The sequence below is a fragment of the Mus musculus genome, chromosome 2 (assembly GCF_000001635.26).
Source record: "Mus musculus strain C57BL/6J chromosome 2, GRCm38.p6 C57BL/6J".
Taxonomy (NCBI): Eukaryota; Metazoa; Chordata; class Mammalia; order Rodentia; family Muridae; genus Mus; species Mus musculus.
The window spans coordinates 153,362,252-153,381,659 of NC_000068.7; the positions used below are offsets into that span (position 1 = coordinate 153,362,252).

Consider the following 19,408-nt stretch of genomic DNA (forward strand, 5'->3'; position numbering starts at 1 on the left):
GTTTGAGAGAGAGAGAGAGATACTTGAGGTAAGAGAACCATTATGTGAAGTTGTTTTTCTCTTTCTACTTTTATGTGTGTTCTGGGGAACAAACCTAGGCAGTTGGTATCTTAGTTAATTTTCTATAAAGAATTTATAAAAGACAGACTATTTGGGGCCTTCAGTTTCAGAAGGTTAGAGTCCGTTACCATCATTGGCAGTGAGCTTTGCAGCGGGTAGGCAGCATGGTGCTGGAACAGTAGCTAAAAGCTCACATCTTTATTCACAAATAAGGGAGACACATTCTGATAAAAAATATGGATCTTTTAAAACTCAGAACCTATCCAGTGATTCACCTCCTCCAACAAGGCATAGCTCCTAATCCTTTAGGTCTACCAACTGTGGGCCAAGTATGGAGATAACTGAGCCTGTGGGGATCGTTCTCACTCAGACTGCTACAGTTGGCTTGTGCCAGTAAACACTTGACTTGCTCAGCCGTCTCACTGGCCCTGCTGACACTTGTTATCGCAATACTCTGCTGTTCAGAATGGTACCATTTGCTCTGGTTAGCTGATGTAACAGCTCAGTCCTGATGGAGGTCTTGACCTCTCGCCTTAGTTGGTGAAACATTGGAGTACTTGAACATACCTGTCTGAAAGGGGTGTATACAATTGTCTGGATTTCCAGCAAGAGGGAAGTTGACTGTTTTCAGAGTCTGTTCTAAGTCTTCCTTAGAATCTGTTTTATGCTTTGGTGAGATGAACTGCTTTTTTTAAATATAAGATTTTATTGTTCTATTTTAATTCTGCATGTGTATCTGTCTGTATATGCCTCAGGAGTTCATGTGCCCACAAGACCAGAGTTGATAGGCTCTGTGAAAATAGATTTATAAGTGGTTATGAATTGATCAGTGTGGGTGCTGGGAACTCAGTTGAGTCCTCAGCAAGAATAGTCTGAGCTTTTTAACATCTGGGCCATTACTGCAGCCCCTGTGTCTACCTAACTACTCATCTGCATAACATTTATTTACTTACTTAGTTACTGGTGTATGTGTTTGGGAGTGTGCATGCCACAGGACACATGTGTGGATGTCAGAGGAGAACCTACAGGTATTGATTTTGGGGAATTCTGGGACTCAAATTCATGTTGTTAGGCTTGGTGGCAGGTGCCTTTAAGTGCTGAACCATCTCACTGGGCACCTTTCTCTCCCCCCCCCTTTTTTTTTTAATCTTAAATTTTTACGTTGAGTCCTGTGTTTTGTAGGATGGTTCCTGCCTCCACCTCCAGAATGCTGAGATTATAGACATACTGCCATATCACATTTCTGCTATCCCCGGGGTAGAACTCAGGACCCCATTCATGCCAAGCCAGCACTGTGTATACTGAACCCAGAAAAGAACTGAGTTTTGTTGGAACATGAGATGATAAGGTCACAGTAAAGGCAGTGGTGAGGAAAACATTGACCATAGAGTGCTTTTGTGGTAGCTTGAGGTAGAAATGAATTGGTATTGTCCAAGTTGCTAAAGTGATGCTTATTTGTAAAACATAAAAGACTATAGTTCTCTTGTGATTATTATTTTTTTAAAGCACCAGGTTCTGGAAGAAAGATTCTGTATAATATTTCCTAAGGTTGTGTTTGGGAAAATGTTTGATTTTTTTCCTGTGGTCAGCCAGCATAGAGACTAGATTCAGCATCTCTTCAGATCGGACATTAGGTAGAAGGATTTGTTTATTCTGAGAAAATTGGTGCTTTTTACTTAGCTAAACCTGGAAGGAAGGATAGTGACTGGTGTTTGAGTGTCAACCATATTCCAGATGAGTAGCATGTTCTTTAGAGTAGTTCTTTTGACACACAAGTACTCAGATTGAACAGCCAGTTTGAGGACCACAGTCAAATGTTTCTGTTAATTCAGAGGTTTCATTTTAACAGTAACAGGTAATGTTGCCAACTTGATAGTTTTGAGAAATGTTGAGGAAGGATTTCAGTAAAGGACACTTTGGGGAAACGTCTGTTATGGAATTTCTAGAGGTAGTTAGATCATGAGACCTTGACCAGATTAATCATTTGATGTATTCATAATATGGCCACATTATTAGGATATGGTCAGTGGTAGACATAAGGAAGTAATTGGAGAAAATCAGTTAGTGGGGTGTTGTTGGTCCTCCGAGCCAGTGGCGACACAAAGGACACAGACACCGAGTCGGGTTCACGCAGCAACATCTTTACTTCGGGCTTTTTCTTTTACAGCTCTCTTCCCCAGCAGCTTCTTCTTAGGACAAGGGCTAAACTACTCCTATTACAACAGCTTCTCTTACTCTACTTCTACTCACGGCAAGGGCTAAAACTACTCTTATTCTACTTCTGGCTTCTACCTAGGGCAAGGGCTAAACAACAACTCACTACTCGCGCCGACTCACCTCCTTCTAGCTCCACCTCACCTCATCCAATCAGAATTCACACACGCTCCAGGCACTAGCTTAGGTCGTTCACAGATAGGCCGACAGGTCTGGATCACGAGGAACTGTCCAGCCTGGCAGGCAGCCCACGCATGCAGCCTCACTGCCCGGGCAAAGTAGCAAACCAGTGGGTTTCACGGGGCCTGCGGCCCGCAGGGTGTCGTCTTTGTGGGGCTGTATCTTGCCCTGGCCTCTTCCTGTGCCTCCTCTCTTAGCTTCTGACATGAAGTGAAGAGTGTTCCTTTACCACCTGCTCTCAGCACTTCACTGCTCTGCCCAAATGCACAGGCCATGCAACCATGCAACAGGCCCTCCGAAACTTGAACCAAAATCTTGCCTTAAGTTGTTTGTGTCAGAAACTGGTCACAATGATGAAATGCTAACTCATAGAAAATTGATACTGGGCTGGAGAGATGGCTCAGCAGTTAAGAGCAGTGACTGTTCTTCCAAAGGTCCTGAGTTCAAATCCCAGCAACCGTATGGTGTTTTACAACCATCCGTAATGACATCTGACACTCTCTACTGGTGTATCTGAAGACAGCTACAGTGTACTTAAATATAATTAATAAATAAATCTTTAAAAAAAAAAAAAAGCTGGGTGTGGTGGCGCACGCCTTTAATCCCAGCATTTGGGAGGCAGAGGCAGGTGGATTTCTGAGTTCAAGGCCAGCCTGGTCTACAGAGTGAGTTCCAGGACAGCCAGGGCTACACAGAGAAACCCTGTCTCGAAAAACCAAAAAAAAAAAAAAAAAAGAAAAAAGAAAGAAAGAAAAATAAAATAAAATTGGTACCAAAGAACTAAAGTATGGTGGTTAGTGTTGTTAATTTGACAGGGTCTGGAACTTCTGGAACTTCTCAGGGACAAGCTTCGAGACACATCTGAACATGTTTATGAGGGATTCCATTTATTGGGTTAATTGAGGTGGGAAGTGTCACTTTAAAAGTAGATCCCACCATTTCCTGGGTCTGCCAGGACAGTGGCTCTGTGAGTAAAGACCCTTGTTACTAAGCTCAATGACTTGAGTTTGCTCCCCAGAAAACTATGTGGTAGAAGGTGAGGTGAGAACCAGATCCTTTTGAAGGAGATGGGTGAGAAGGGAAAAGGGAGAGAGAAAGCTGGCTTAGCACTAACATTCTTTGTTCTCTTCAGACTGGATGTATGTGACCAGCTACTTTATATATCTGCCTTATGTTCCACTGCCATGATCAACTGTGGGCCAAAATAAGAGTAAATCTTAAGGAAAAGAGAAGAAGGAAGGAAAATGCAACTACATTCAGTGTAAATGCAGCCACCTTTTACTCTGCTGTGTCCTTCCTTCTCCAGGAATCCCACTGTCCCTTTTATATTCTCCGAGCTTCTGTGGTCCTACCCTCTTACTTAAAGCATGTTCTAGGCTGGCAAAGAATATATCTTACTGTTTTACAGTGTCCTGAGACTTTGACATTGAATATAAAAGTAATGATCTGATTAATTTGGCAAAGGAATTTTCAAGTGTTCGGGAATTGGTATGGTTCTTGTTAGCAGTTTTTAGCTAGATTTATAGTGAAAATTAGTATAAAGATTTGAGAAATACGTAGACAAAAAGTGCTCATATTTAAAGCTCTAGACAAGAATGGTATTATTAGAGAAATTAGTGGCATTAAAAAGATGCTTTGTGGCCAGGGGAAATGGCTCAGCAAGGTTGCTGCCAAGCCTCACAACCTTTTTGATTCCCAGCACCCACACAGTAGAAGGAGAACAAGTTATCTCCCTGCAGATCATCCTCATGCATCTGTGTGCACTGTGGCATGCAAGCACGCACAGACATTGTATGTGATTTGTTTTAAGAGAAAAGACCAGCAGTTTATACTGGGACAACAGGGAAGATGTCTCTGAGGGGAAACTCCGATCTTACCTTTGACAGGCTCCAGAGTATAAAATTTTATTTTATTTTTTTGAAGGATCATCTCTCCAGGCATTCAGAGTTTGAAGGGTCCCAGATGCTAATTGAACTGACAATAAGCTTTTACATTTTTCACAGGATGCTGGTTTTGCAGACTTGCAGATGGAAAAGTTATAGACTCATGGAGGCTTCCAGTGAGATTTCAGAGGGAGGACTGATAATGCATCAGCATCCATGCTGGCAGTCTGAGAGAGTGATGCATGAAACTGTGGTAGACTCCTGAGTGTGAAGTATGAAGCTTTACCTGATCGTGGTGGTGCTCAGATGCTCGAGAGAAACAGTTTCAAATTATTTGGGCATTATGGGGCAGTAGAAGCTTGAGCATTAAAGGATATTTTGTTTAGAAAGATACTATCTAGTGAACCAGTGGCTTTAGAAATTTATGCCTTAATATCAGCTGATTGTTTTAAACTTCTCTTTTATCTACATGCTAGTTTCTCTCATGAAGGTATGGCCTAAAAAAATGCTGTTTTAAAAACTTAGCCAGGTGTGATGTTGTATACCTTTAATCAGATGCAGAGGCAGGAGGATCTCTACATTCAGTACCAGCCTTGTCTGTATAATGAATTCAAGGCCTGCCAGAGCTACATAGTGAAACTCAGTCTCAAAAAAAGCCCTTCAAAAACTAAAACTTACCATCACAAGTATAAAGTGGCTCCTGTCCAGGCTGCTGCTTTCATTTCACCCTTTGAGAAACAACTGCTTTGTACCTTTTAAACCACGTAACAGTCAAATTGTTGGGTTTTTTTCCCAAAAAACACCTTGTGATCGTGATGTGTTTTTGTTTGACACTTCTCAGTGGTTCTCAAGGCATTGATAAAGATCCAAACCCCACTCAACGATCCCTGGCTTTCTTTCAGTTCTCTGGATGTCTCAAACTTCTAGTTTTAGGCTTTCCTATTTCAAACTCTTCATTTTGCTTGACTATATAGTTTAAGAACTAATAATATGGGGGTTGGTGAGATGGCTCAGCGGTTAAGAGCACTGACTGCTCTTCCAAAGGTCCTGAGTTCAAATCCCAGCAACCACATGGTGGCTCACAACCATCTGTAACAAGATCTGATGCCCTCTTCTGGTGTGTCTGAAGACAACTACAGTGTACTTACATATAATAAATAAATAAATCTTTAAAAAAAAAAAAAGAACTAATAATATATGTTGTTTCTCAGAACTTTCTCTGGCCCCTAAATTGAGTTTCTTTTCTAGGGTCAAAGCTCTTTTTATTTTATGCATAAATCTTTTTCTGAATATTCGTGTGTGCAACACGTGTGTGCAACACATATATGCTTGGTGCACTCGGAGATCAAAAGTGGGCATTACATTCCCTGGAACTGGAGTTATGGATGGATGTGAACTACCATGTTTGTGCAAGAGCAACAAGTGACCTTAATCTCTGAGTCATTTCTTCAGTTCCCTGGTCTAAACTTTTTATCACAAGTATCCAATTTCTGTGTGTGTGTTTAATTTGAGTACCTGATAATTCTCTTCTGATTATGTCTTAGATGCAAAGATGCTATACTATTTTGCTTTTGGCTATATCTCATAATTTCAGTAAAAAGTAACAGATTATTATACAGATAAGCCCTGTCTCGGAAAAAAAAAAAAAAAAAGAAGAAGATATAACCCATTCCTCTTCTTACCTTGTACTGTTCCTTTGATGTCACAGTCTTACTCAAATGTCAGTGGCTTTTGGTTGAGACTTTGGTGATAATTCATTGCTTTGTGATTTTTTTTTTTGTTTGTTTGTTTTTAAATCTCACTTGTCTCTTGCAGAAGCAGAGAAGTGGTTCCTCTCTATATACTTGGTGCTAGAGTGGGAGTATATGTCTCTTCTCAGTTTTTGGTATATTCTTTGCATATTCAGGTACATATTCTGTATCTGTTTGCATGTGTGAGAGCAACTCAGAATTAACATGTACAAAACTAATGTCATGATTATTTTTCCCACCACTGTCTTGGCTATACATTAATGGAATTTCATCCTTAAAGTGGCCAGTTATGAAACTAACCATGAGGATTTGAGGCCTGCAGTGATGCACAGATTCTCCCTCTGTGGAGCCATGGAGTTGCACTGTCTATTCTCTAGTGTCTGAGTGTTTCCTTTGGTGCACTTCATGGCAGATACTGAAAGAGAAAGGGTAGAGAGAGACGTGCCCCCTTTTTTTTTTTTTTTTTTTTTTTAAAACAGGAGTACACAGAATAGTGCATGCAAAAGGCGTGGGACTCTAGAACCCCATCTTTGAAGTTGCTCAGATAGAAACCTTCCTTTGGAGTAGCTCTTCACTGCTTGTCCAAGGAATCAGCAATTCTTGGTGCATCTACCTTCAGAAGACAGCATTTAGCATTCCGACTGCCATGACCCTGGTAATGGCCCCCATAGGCTCATATTGTTAGAGTACTTAGTCACCAGCGAGTGGAACTGTTTGGGAAGGATGTTAAGAGGTGAGACTCATTGGAAGAGATGTATCCTTGGGAGTCAGCTTTGAGGTTTAACAATCCTCCACAAAGCCCCAGTGGATTGCTTCCTGCTACCTGCAGATCAGGATGTAAAGCTCAGATGCTGCTCCAGCTCCAGCTCCAGCCTGTTTCCTGACTGATGGCCATGGACCAACCCTCTAAAACATATGCCTTAGTCATGGTGTCTCCTCACAGCCATAGAACACTAAGACACCGATATTAAAGATTCTTTAAGGCCAAATAGTTGAATCCATTGATTATGGGCAATTAAAATGTTGCTACAGACCAGAGCAGAAAGATGTCTTGGATACTTAGTCCGTTTGTAAGTCAGTGATGGGCTCCTCCTGTGTGATGAGCATCCTTGTGACTGTATAAACCAGCAGTTCTCAACTTGTAGGCTTTGGGCCCTCAAAAGACCATTGGAAAACAAAAACACTTATGATTCATTATAGTGCAAAACTACAGTTATAAAGTAGCAAGAAAAATAATTTTATGGTTGGAAATCACCACAACATGAACGTACTAAAAGGTTACAGCATTAACAAGATTGAGAACCACTGGTCTAAACTTTTAAAAAGTTGTATTATCAGACTACTAGGTTCTTTCAGTCCAAGAGCTAGGACATCATTAGATAACATCTGAATCCTTAACTGGGTTCCCCTGTTTGCTGTAACCTGTCTATCTGTGGTACCTACCAGTAGCGTTGGCTCATATAGGTGCGTAACTAATACAGTCTCATGTAACCATTTTCAGAGTGGAACGTGTGTCCTCCAGGGAAATTTGAATCTGCATTTCGGGGCATAGTCATTCATATTTACCTTAAGAGTGAACTGTCTTCTTCCCTTTGAGATAATAACTGTTTTGGTTTTTGGTTTTTGTTGTTGTTTGTTTCTTGCGTTGATACAAGGAACCTCTATAGGGGGAAATTTTTGTTGTTTTAAGCCAAATCTAAGCCTAAAATCTAAAGAGATTTTACAACACTGTTGGTCAGATTACACCATTCCTCTACTCAAAATCTTCCCGTCCTATTTTCTGTCTTCACTCATAATAAAGGTCAGATTCCCTAATGTGGCTTACAGTACCCTAATTTCATCAGCTCACTCGCTCACTGTTCCCTAAATGCCCTAGGCTTCATGGGGATCCTTGACCATGCTGGCATTCTTCCTCCCAGGACCGTTTTCTCTGCTCTTTCATCTCAAACACTATCCTCTTTCGCTATGTCTTATTTTTCTTTCATATATTACATCTTCAGTTTCCTCGCCTTCCTCTCCTCCTTGTCCCTCCTCTCCCATTTCCCCTCCCCAGGGATACCCACCAAACATCCTGCCTGCCTTTTTTTCCCCTAGATATTCATCACAGTCTGACTGTATGTTATGCATAGATCTCCTTTGGTTAGGGTATAAACGTCCATAAGGGAGTGTCTTCTACTTCAGTGAAAGAGACCAAGACAAATCTTGTAAGAGAGAGAGAACATTTAATTGGGGGCTGGCTTGCAGTTTGAGAGGTTTTAGTTCATTATCATCACGTCAGGGAACATTGTTGCAGGCATTTGAGTAGTAGCTGAGAGCTTTATATCTCCTTACGGATAGCTTATTAATTGTAGTTCTACATTTCTCAGGGCTTGCGTGATTTTATAACTTGAGTTATCAAACAAAAAATGCACCTTATGTCATTTCATGTAAAAATGCAAGATCCATGTAATATTCTTGCATTTAACCCCTTTATAGTTGTGTGTGTTTATTCATGTATTACAAGCTTGCTATAGCATGCACATTTAGGTTAGTAAACAACTTGCAGGGCTTGAGACAGTTAGGATAGGCTCAGGAGTGGTAGAAATGGTAATTTCAGGACCAGGTCCCAACTAGCTAGGTTAGCATCTGTGCTTAACAGAGGCAGGCAGATCTCTGAATTCTTTTGCAAAGTTGAAAGTAAATGTGTGCAGCTCTCACTTAAGAAGGGGCTGGAGTCACAGGATTCTGATGTAAATGAGTGGATTGATATGTAAAATAAAAGACTAGGTTTGTAATCTGTAGGAGTTGAGCTACCCCCAGGAAAGTTTTTATAGAACAGCAAGAGACCTGTTTGGAGAACTGTCTAAAGCAGAAAATACAGAGAGAGCTGTCCAGAAATCTCCAGAAAGAGCAGATCAGAGAGAGAGAGAAAGCAGAACAGAGAAAAAACAGGCTGAGAGCTGTCTCCAGCAGAACATAGGTCCACCTTGAACCCATGATTTGACTTCAAGTCATTTAAATGTTTGATCACTCCCAGACACCCCTTCCTCAGAAGGCTGGTCCTTGGCATTTTCTCAGTTTATTAGGGTCATGAGCTGTAGGTGGCAGCGCATGTAATGTTACATCAATGGTATTATTCATATGTTTATCAGGTTTCTCTCATACTCAACGTATAAAGACAAAATGCTATGACTTAGCAGGTAATGTATGAGAATCTAGGAATTTAGTGAAAAGACAGTAAGGCATATGTACAATGATCATGGGAGATAAGTGTGGTGATATGTGCCTATACACTCAGGGTTCCGATGGGCCAGCATTGGTTATTCCCATTCTTTGGGCCTATGATGAGGCACATCTTTGCATTTTGGCAGAGCAGAACCATTTAGCTCATGTCTTGTATACAAAAGAAATAAAATGTGGCTTCCATAGTCTCCAGGGCATGTCTCCAGTGTTCTCAAACCTCTTACTAGAACATAGTTTTGTTTCCTTCCCAATAGCACCAACACAAGGGGATCAACCCTTTAACACTGCTGTTAGAGGGAGTCTTAAGTTCTCAACTGTGATATGTAGCAATCCTGATTTTCTAATGTTTCTATGACACTATCAGGGTGATAAATTGCAGATCAAAATCAGTTTATACTATTTCTCTTACTTGTATATGTCTGTTTCGTCTGCTTGGTTCAAACTAAGGTACCGTCCTATTTCCCACCCCACCTTTTTTTCAGGGTCTTGCTCAGGCTGGTCTTAACTTGTGGTTCCTCTTTTTCAGCCTTCTAAATGCTGAGATTACTATGCTCACTTCCACCCTCAATTTTTGGTGAAAATTCACAAATTATACTGTTTTTGAGTTTTTAAAAGTTACATCTACTTACTTATTAGTATTATCACATGTGATAATCACAGCAGTTTTTGAAAATCACTTTTTTCCTTTTATCCTGTGGGTCCTGGAGATTGAACTTGGGTCTTCAGACTTCGCAGCAGGCGCTCTTATTAAGCCAACACTTGTGTGTCTCTATCTTCATGTGATTTTTTTGTTGTGTGTGAGTGTTTTTTTATTAGACACACCTTGGAAGAGAACCAGAAGTGTATTTGCTATTTGGTTCTGTTTTAAATGGAACTGTTATTAAATTACATTTGTTGTGGCTCTATAGAGTCTTTGTTTAGTCAAAAATTGACAGAATGGTTGGGCAGTAGTGGTGCACACCTTTAATCCCAGCAGAGGCAGGCAGATCCCTTGAATTCGAGGACAGCCAGGGCTACACAGAGGAACCCTGTGTGGAAAAAAAAAGTCAGAATGACTCTTTATATGAATTAACTTGTTTTTGAACCTCAGTCTATGAAGTGATTACTATAGCTAATAGTTAACTGAGCTGTTACAGAATTGAACTCAGCTTTTCATGTGATGTCACTTTTTAAAAAGATACTCAATTTGGAAATAGTTCTAAACTTACCAAGAAAGTGGCCTCTATACATTAAATGATACAAAACAGAGTCCTAGCCCATTTACACAGATTAATCTATCAATATTTAGCTCTTGCTAGGACTGAATGTTCAAGCTTTTCAAATTTGTTTCTACATTTACTGAGATACATGATGGTTTTAAAAATCAGTCTGAATCTCACCGTCTTTGTATTTCTTTGACAAAATTCACTTGATTGTGATCTATTTCCCTACTTATATTGTTGAATTGAGTTGCCAAAATCTGTTAACAATTTCTGTGTTAACAATACCATGCTATTCTTGTTGAAGACTTGGAAAGTATTGCTTCCTTCAGAGTTTGGTAAAATTCACTAGTTAAGCCGTCTGAGCTTAGAGTGAGTCATTTACTTGTTTACAAGGTTCTCATGTAACTCAGGCTGGCCTAGAACTCACTTTGTAACTGAAAATGACATTGAATTTCTGGTCCTCCTACCTTTACCTCCCAGTTCCTGTGATTGTAGGTGTGTACTACCATATTGGTTTTAGGCATTAAGCCAGGGGCTTTATTTTTATGCATGTTAGGCAGGTACTCTGCAAACTGAGCTATAAATCACAACACATCTAAGTTTTTATTTTTAGACAGAGTCTTAATCATTGTATCCTTGGTGGCTTTGAACTCGATATATAGATCAACTTGGTATTTACTTGAGTCCCTGAAGATTTACTGAGAAATTTCCACCAAAGCTGGGCATGGTGGCTCATGCCTATAACAGTGGTATTTGGGAGGCTTTGTAGTAGTATTGCTGAGAGTTGAAGGCTATTTGTTGTAAGGATATGTGTGATTTTGGGTGTTAACTGTAACCACTCACGCTCCTAATGTTGGTGGTGATCTGTCTCCGGCTACTCAGGCTAATGCCAATGGTTTCTTTATTTTAGTGGTCTTCTCACGGAAGGAGCGGTTGGCTTTATTTACTTTTTGTCTGGTTGACTTAACATCATTTTTATTTCTTTGTTCTTAAGTCTTGATTTGAATTTAACTTGTTTTTGTTTTTCCCCTTTCCAGTATTTTATGATGGGAATTGGGTTATTTATTAATGATAGACAACATCTTTCTAAGTTTCTTTGATTTCATTTAACTTATTTAGAAATGTGGTACTTAGTTTTCTAATATTGGTGACTATCCAGAGATCTTTTGATGGAAATATGTAATTACATTGAGGTATGAGATCATGTCATGTAAGTTCTGAATTTCTCAATTTTTTTGAGGCTTGTTTATGGCTGATAATTTGTGTTCTCATAAGTGCCTCATAGGCACCTGCATGTGTGTGCCACTGTTATGGCAACAGTAAGTGTTTACAACTTGGGGTATACAGTGTTGTCCAGGTTTTTATTGTCACAGATCGTATAAATTTATAGAGGGCATTGATAATTTGAATTATGTAGTTGGGAATAATAACAATAATAATAATAATAATAATACAAGCCTAGCTACTCCTGAGGTTGAAGCCAGAAAGTTTTGCGTTCAAGACCTGCCTGAATTACATAGTGAGTGAGTCTGTAGCGTTTTGTTGTTGTTTGTTTGTTTGTTTGTTTGTTTGTTTGTTTGTTTGTTTTTGTGGGGGTTGCTTTTGAAATTTTGAAATTTTTTTATAATACACATAAATACTTTTTGACAAATTTATCATTTTGAAATGGTTGCCTTTGTATCTGGTGGTGGTGTTTGATCTGAAGTGTGTATAGTGTATGTGTGTGCACACATATTTGTGAGCCACTGTCAGAGGTCAATGTTGTGGGTATCTTAAATGTAATTAGTGGTGGAGGTCCAGGGTGGGTGTTTCTAGGTTTTTTGCATCTTACCCAGGAAATTAAAAAAAGAAAGGCTCACACAGATTTTCGAAAGAAGCAAGATTCTTTTTGTTTTTGTTTTTCGAGACAGGGTTTCTCTGTATAACCCTGACTGTCCTGGAACTCACTTTGTAGACCAGGCTGGCCTTGAACTCAGAAATTCACCTGCCTCTGCCTCCCAAGTACTGGGAGTAAAGGCGTGCACCGCCACGCCTGGCCCGCAAGATAATTTTGTTGGGAGCAAAATTGTAGCACAGATTAGAGATATTACCAGGATTGGCAGCAGACCATGAGTGGAAGCATCAGTGGCTTAGGTGATTGTTTGAGGCTAAAGAAAAGGAAGAAAAGGACATTATTTACTAAGGAGTCAAGTATGGAGAGTTTTCTTTTGAATGATAAATTATATAACCATTTCTCTACTGTGCACACCCTTTCCTATAATCATATGCACATCCAGTTGAGCTTAGTTGTAAGATAATGTACGTATCCCTGGGATTCTCCCAGAAAGGTTACTAAAGGACATGATTTTGCCTTACTCTGCACACACCAAAAAGTAGTTCAGGCCAGATTGGCATTTCTATTCTTCATACTCCGGTGTTCTATGAATGTGCTTGATTAGAAACTGTCCAAATGTGGTTGTTAGTGGGTGTGTGGGGAAACTCAGTATTGTTTAGAGGTGGAAGTAGGGGTAGCCCAATGAAGATGGAGGGCTGAAGAGTTCTGAGGTTGCTGGATATATTGTTTAAAGAAGGGGGTGGGGTGAAGGAACTAGGCTACCAAGTGCATTATTGTTAAGAGGAGAGTGTGCATAGACAAATGAGCTAAACTGTCTTCTATGCCGTAGTTCCCAATGACATGACTGCTGTCCACATTAGCTTTAGAAACAGTATTTCCCATTTGAACCTACTGCTCACAGACTGGTTAGAATGGCTCACCAGCTAGTTCCTAGGATCTGCTGTTGCCAGCCACGCTGGGCTCTAATTACTCCAGATGCATGTGACTGTGCCAGGCAAAAAGCCTTGGGGATGGGGGAGCCAAGCTCAGGTTTTCTTGTTTGTGCAATAGTTTACCAACTGAGCCATCTTCTCTGACTTCCCAGTCTGTACCTTTTCCCAGAAATATGTAACCAGCACTCCTGCTTTTTAAGTGTTTACCCTTGATATATTTTTCTGTCCTTTTACTCTATATTTAAAATGAATGGATTTACAGATAGATATGATGTATTAGTACAATTTGTTTTACTCATTTTTTGTGTGTGACAGTTTTGGTTTTTTACAAGATGAGGTCTCATTAACTCAGGCTGATTTCAGACTTAGAGTGGCCTTCTGCATTCCAAGAACAGAGACTTGACAGTTTTAATTTTTCTTCTTTTAAGAGAAATGTATGTCAATATTGTGCATCTGTGTATATGCCACATGTGTGCAGGTGCTGGCAAAGGTCAGAGCTATCCGATGCTGGAGCTGGGCACTAACTCAGGAACCTCTAAAGAAGCAGCAAGGACTCCTACCAGCTGGCAGAGTCTTTTATGTTTGACCAAGAAAAACATTACAATGTTCTTTTTTTGCCTGTATGTAGCTTTCTGGTATCCTTTTCTTTTTGCCAAGAGGACTTTTTATTTTGTTATAGCATAGCGGGATCTATGGTATATTTTAAAGCTTTGGGTATTTGAAAAATTGTTTTCCCCTGTAGTCTGTCTTTGACTGATAGAGAATTTTTATGTGGACTTCTTTTTTTTTTTTTTTTTTTTAAAGACTTTGTACCATGGCTTCTGTGAACTCTGATGAGAAATCTTGTTTTAATTGTTCTCAATGCATAACATATTTTTTTGACCTTCCTGGTTAATTTTAAGTTGAAAAAAAAAAAGGCTCAGCATTAAAGTGTACTTGCTGCTCTTGTAAGACTCAGATTCAGTTCTAGTACCCACATGGGGGTTCATAACCATCTGTAACTCCAGTTTCAGGAGAAAGCAGGTACATATACGTGGGGCACAGACATAAAAACAGATAACATACTCATACACATAAAAGTATAGAATTTTAAAGTGTGTGTGCACATTTGTGTGTGGGCAAGATTGCTTGGTACCTGTATGCTACTTTGCATGTTGTAGGTTAGAGACAGCTTGAGAGATTTGGTTCTCTCCATCTTACGAGTTCCAGGATGGCGCTCAGTGGCAGATACCTTTTTATGGAGGCTCAGCTATATTGCTCCACCCCCACAAGATTTTCTGAATTTTTTTTTTTTTTACAATCTGATTGTGATGCAGTTTAGCATAGTTTGCTTTCTATTTCTTGGTCTAGATTTTATTTCCCTCCTTGAGTGGCATTGGCTAATCCTTGATATTCTGGATCCACTCTAGCTCCATTTGGGACTTAATGACATAATGTTGGCTGTTTGAAATTGTCCCACAACTTCTTATCTGCTGTAATTTTGTTTTAAACTTTCTTTTTCTATTTTGGGATGTTCCTGCTAATCCATTTTTGTCAGTAGTGTTTAATCTGTTAACTCCATGCACGTATACTTTGCCCAAAGGTATTCAGGTACACTTGTATGCCTATAGAAGCCAAAGAAGAATTTTGGGTTTCTTTCCTCTTGTGCCATCCTCACACCCTGCCCCAAACCACACCCTGGCCCTGGAACTCTACGTGTGAAACTTGCCTGACTGGCCAGTGAGTCCCAGGGCTCTACCTCTCTTCATGTCCCCAGGGCTGAGGTCTTAGGTGCATGCCGCCTACCTTACCTGCCTTATTGTTTGCTTGGTTTTGAGACAAGGTCTCACTATGTATATTTTACTGGCCTGGAAGTCTACATGTAGATAAGTCAGGCTGACCCTCTGACTCTCAGAGACCTGCCTTTAGCTTCAGAGTTTAAAAGTGTGTCTTGGAAGTATGGTTAGGTCTTTTGTCTTTTTTAACTTTCGTCCTTGTAATAGAATTCAGGCCTTTACTGACTGTACTGTTCCCAAATCCCCAGTTTTAAAAAAACAAAACAAAACATTTTTTCCCCCTAGAAATTCAGTTTATTGTTTACCTATCTGTTTAATGGGACATTGCTGAACACCTGAAATACAGTTATGGTTGCACTGTTTCCCCCTCTCCTTTCATCTTATTTTCTTTAGTACTAGGGGTGGTATAGGTGGGGTGGGACCTCCTAGGCTGGCCTCTTTAAGTCACTACATAATTGAGAATGACCTTGAACTTCAGATTTCTCTGCCTCTTAGAGTACTAGACTTTTAAACGGTTGGCTAGTTTATGTGGTGCTGATAAATAAACCCAGGGCTTTGTGTGCTAGGCAACTTTGCCAACTGAACTACATTCCAGCCCTTAAATTGTATTCTTTTTGCAGTGCGTTTGATGAGGAATTTCACAGTTTAAAATTGTCAGCTCTTCTGTTTCCTTGGTGCTTTTTTACATTTGTTTCTCTGTAGTGAAACTGCATTGCCTTTATGTCTGGCTAAAATTGCATAAAGTCTGTTCATCAGTTTAACTTTGTGAAACACCCTGTACAAGGAAAAATGACCTCAGAATGTCGGCTGTGCTGGAGGATTGATACAGTCATTGAAAAAGTGCACTTGCTAATTGAAGCTTCATGTTTTATCTTTAGACTTAAATTATGCCCTCTGTGCCTTTCATTTTGGAATTGTTGGTCCACTGGTATGCTTGACTCCCTGCTTCTCAGCCCTCTACCCTCTTGTTTGGGGTGGGGGTGGGGTTATTTGTTTTTGGTGTTTTGAGACAATTTTAGCTATATAGTTCAAATTAGTACAGCATTAAAGGTCCTCCTGCCTCAGGTTCTCTAGTGATGGAGTACAGTATAGGTACATGCTTCCACACTTTACTCTGTGTTAGCTGTGCAACAAGCCATCCCACAACTTAATGTGTAGAACAACCTGTTATTTTACTTACAGTTCTTTGGTTGCTTGGTCTGGTCACCTATCAGCACAGATGATCTGGAAGCTAGATGAGTTAGAAAGATCTCTCAAATGATCTCTGATAACCTTTGTCCTTGAGTATCCTCTTTCCTATGGAGGAGGGTGGTTGTAATTTGTGTTCAGCAATAGGATAAGCAAAGGTTTAGAGTCTTTGCACATATGGTTGACTGTAACCCAAAGATGTTTGTCTGGGTAGGCCTGAATCAGTTATATGTGGGTCTGATGTTCAGAGATGGAAGATTTGAACAAGTCTGCTGGCTTTGAAGATGTGTGTTGGCATGCGAGAAGCCTAGTGGCAAGGACTGAAACACTGAGAGCAGAAAGTCAAGTCTGCACCGACAGTCCTGGGAGTGACTTTAGTCCTATAATACAAAATTCTCTACAGTAACCATGTACATACATTTCGAGAGTTCCTGAGCTCCAGGGAGGAGGTAACCCCTACTGACGCCTGACTTGAACTCTGTGCACCCCTCAGCAGGAGCTCCAGCCATGCTTGAGTCCATAATTCTCGTCCCCTAGAAAACTGAGATAATAAAAATGTGTGTTTAGGTCTGTGGTAATATGTCATGTGAGGTAGCATGTAATAGCCCTCTTCCCTTGTATGCTTGCTGGCTGGAGCTACTGGGAAACTGCCACATGAATCACTAAAAGGTTCCTACTATCCGCAAGAGAGCAAGCCCCCATATGTACATCTTAAGCCTCTGTGTCAAACAGCATAGTTTACAGCCAAGGATGGTTTTGATTCCCCATATCTGACAGTTCTCACTATGGAGGTGGGGAGTGGAGAGATCTTTGCCGTGGAATAGGGATAGGCCAGCTATACTAGAGCGTCCTTAGTGTGTTGTGCTTCTGCAACAAGGAATTAGTTATCTGGTCCAAAACCAAAAATTGTCAAGGGTGAGCAGCCTACCTACATCAATCTGTTGGTCATATCAGCTCCATAGAGCAGGAAGACATTTCTCTTTCTGAGAGGAATTGCAGTCATATTATGGAAGAGAACATTGTCAGAACCGTTCTTATAACTTACCATGTGACTTTTGCCATTCACTGTGCTGAATGTGAGATTTATCTATTGCTGTTGGATATAGTAGTTCACTGTTACTATTTAGTAGGATTCTGTTATAATGACTTGATAGGTATTGATCCACTCAAGAAAGAACATTTGGGTTTTATACCTTTGGAATATTTTATTTATTTTGATTTTTTTTTTTTTTTTTCAAGACAGGGTTTCTTTGTGTAGTCCTGATTGTCCTGGGATTCACTCGGTAGACCAGGCTGGCCCCGAACTCAGAAATCTGCCTGACTCTGCCTCCCAAGCGCTGAGATTAAAGGCGTGCGCCACCACTGCTCTGCTTACCTTTGGATTATTACAAGATTCTATGACTATCTCTTTACCAGTCTTGTATGGAAACACCCTTTTGTTTTTCCAAGAACAAAGTGGTATTAAATGACCAAGCTGTATGGTAGGGATACATTTAATTTCATTGTCTATATGTACGATGTATATGACTGTATTTCTTTGTGTGCATGTATGCAAACAGGTATAAAGCATCTGTGTTTGTGTGTGCAGCCAGAGGTTCTCTACCCCAATCTGAACTCACTGCATCATGTAGACTTGTTGGTTAATGGGCTCCAGGAATCCACCTGTTTCTTCTGCCTCCCAAGCCATGAGATTCAGACCTGCAAAAGCAAATGTTTGCCTACTGAGCCATCTCTCCAGTTCTACATTTAACTTAAAACAAAGTAAAACTTTATTTCTATAAGGGAATCAGAAAGATAGCAGTATTCTTGTATAATCTCTACATAGCTCTCTCCAGTATAAATGTGGCCCAAAGAGTAGCGCATGCCTTTAATCCTAGCACTTGGGAGGCAGAGGCAGGTGGATTTCTGAGTTCGAGGCCAGCCTGGTCTACAAAGTGAGTTCCAGGGCAGCCAGGGCTACACAGAGAAACCCTGTCTCGAAAAAACAAAAATAAATAAATAAATAAATAAATATTAAAAGTGTACATATCTCAGGATAGCTATTAATGGTGCCTAAGACATTTATAGACCACAGTCTTCTCACAGTGTCATAGGTTGGGCACATAATTGCAGTACATTTAAACTAAGAAGTTCACACTGGTACAGCACTGCTACTTCCAGAAGAGCCTTATCGAGTCAGTCCATCTGTGTGTTCTTGTTAAGAGCACAGCATTGGATGCAGTGCTGTGTTCAATTGTTTTGTCTCCTTATCTAAGAGCTCTTGCCTATGAGTCATATTCATATCCATAATCTACTAGTTATATATCCTTTTATTTGAAGCCTTGTAACAATCAAAACTTTTAGGTTATCATTTTATTATGGGGCACTTCAGAGTGTCCTGGTGTGTTTGTGGGAGGCAGAAGACAACTTGAAGGAGTTGAGTCTATATTGTATGGAACCTGGGAATTAAACTCAGGTTGCCATGTTTGGTTGGAAAGTGCCTCTACTTACTGAGTTATCTCTCTCTCTCTCTCAAAACTATTCTCTAAATTTACTAATGTTAGGCTTTGTGTCTGGTTTCTTACTTAAAATAATACTTTTATGATTCACTTGTAGGCTGAGAGTGAAGGTGGACTCCTGTAATCCCAATTCTTCAAGGGCTGAAGCTAACCTGGTATACATAGAGAGATCTACCCTGACTTAACATGGAAACAAATGTAATTATGTTGTTGTAGGAATGATTTTTGTTCCTTAAAATAAATAGATCAGGTAGGTGATAGGTAGATAGGAAGGTAAGTAGAGGCTGGGACTAGAGAAAAGTTTAAGAATGCATTCTATTATTGCAGAGGGCCTGAGTTAGGTCCCCAGTTCTTACTGACTCTAAGTACAGGTCAAGGGATCTGACACCTTCCTCTTGCCTCTCGTCGTGGGCACTGTACTCACATAAACAAACACACATGTAATTGAAAATAAAAATAACCTTTTTGTTGTAGTGGTGGTGGTGTTTTGTGGGTTTTTTTGAAACAGGATTTCTCTGTCTAGACCTGACTGTCCTGGAATTCACTCTGTAGACCAGGACAGCTTCAAACTCAGAGATCCGCCTTCCTCTGCCTCCCAAGTGCTGGGATCAGTGGCATGTGCCACCAGCCCAGCTTTTTCTTAGAATGCTGATTTGGCCCTGAAATAGT

At 40.2% G+C, this 19,408-nt stretch overlaps 1 protein-coding gene across 4 annotated transcripts in view; it reads left to right on the forward strand.

Annotated features, from left to right (window-relative positions):
- Asxl1 (additional sex combs like 1) overlaps positions 1-19,408 on the forward strand; it is a 58,178-nt gene that overhangs the window by 16,422 nt on the left and 22,348 nt on the right. The window contains exon 5 of one of the 4 annotated variants that reach the window (XR_374455.4): positions 18,837-18,937. The exons of 2 other annotated variants lie outside the window; for them this stretch is intronic. Coding sequence is in view for 1 of the 2 variants with exons in the window: in XM_006499330.3 (XP_006499393.1) it covers positions 18,926-18,937 (12 nt within the window). In the remaining variant the exon portion in view is untranslated. Of the gene's footprint in view, positions 1-18,836; positions 18,938-19,408 lie in introns of those variants that run through there. One more of the 4 variants, XM_006499330.3, reaches the window with a different exon arrangement.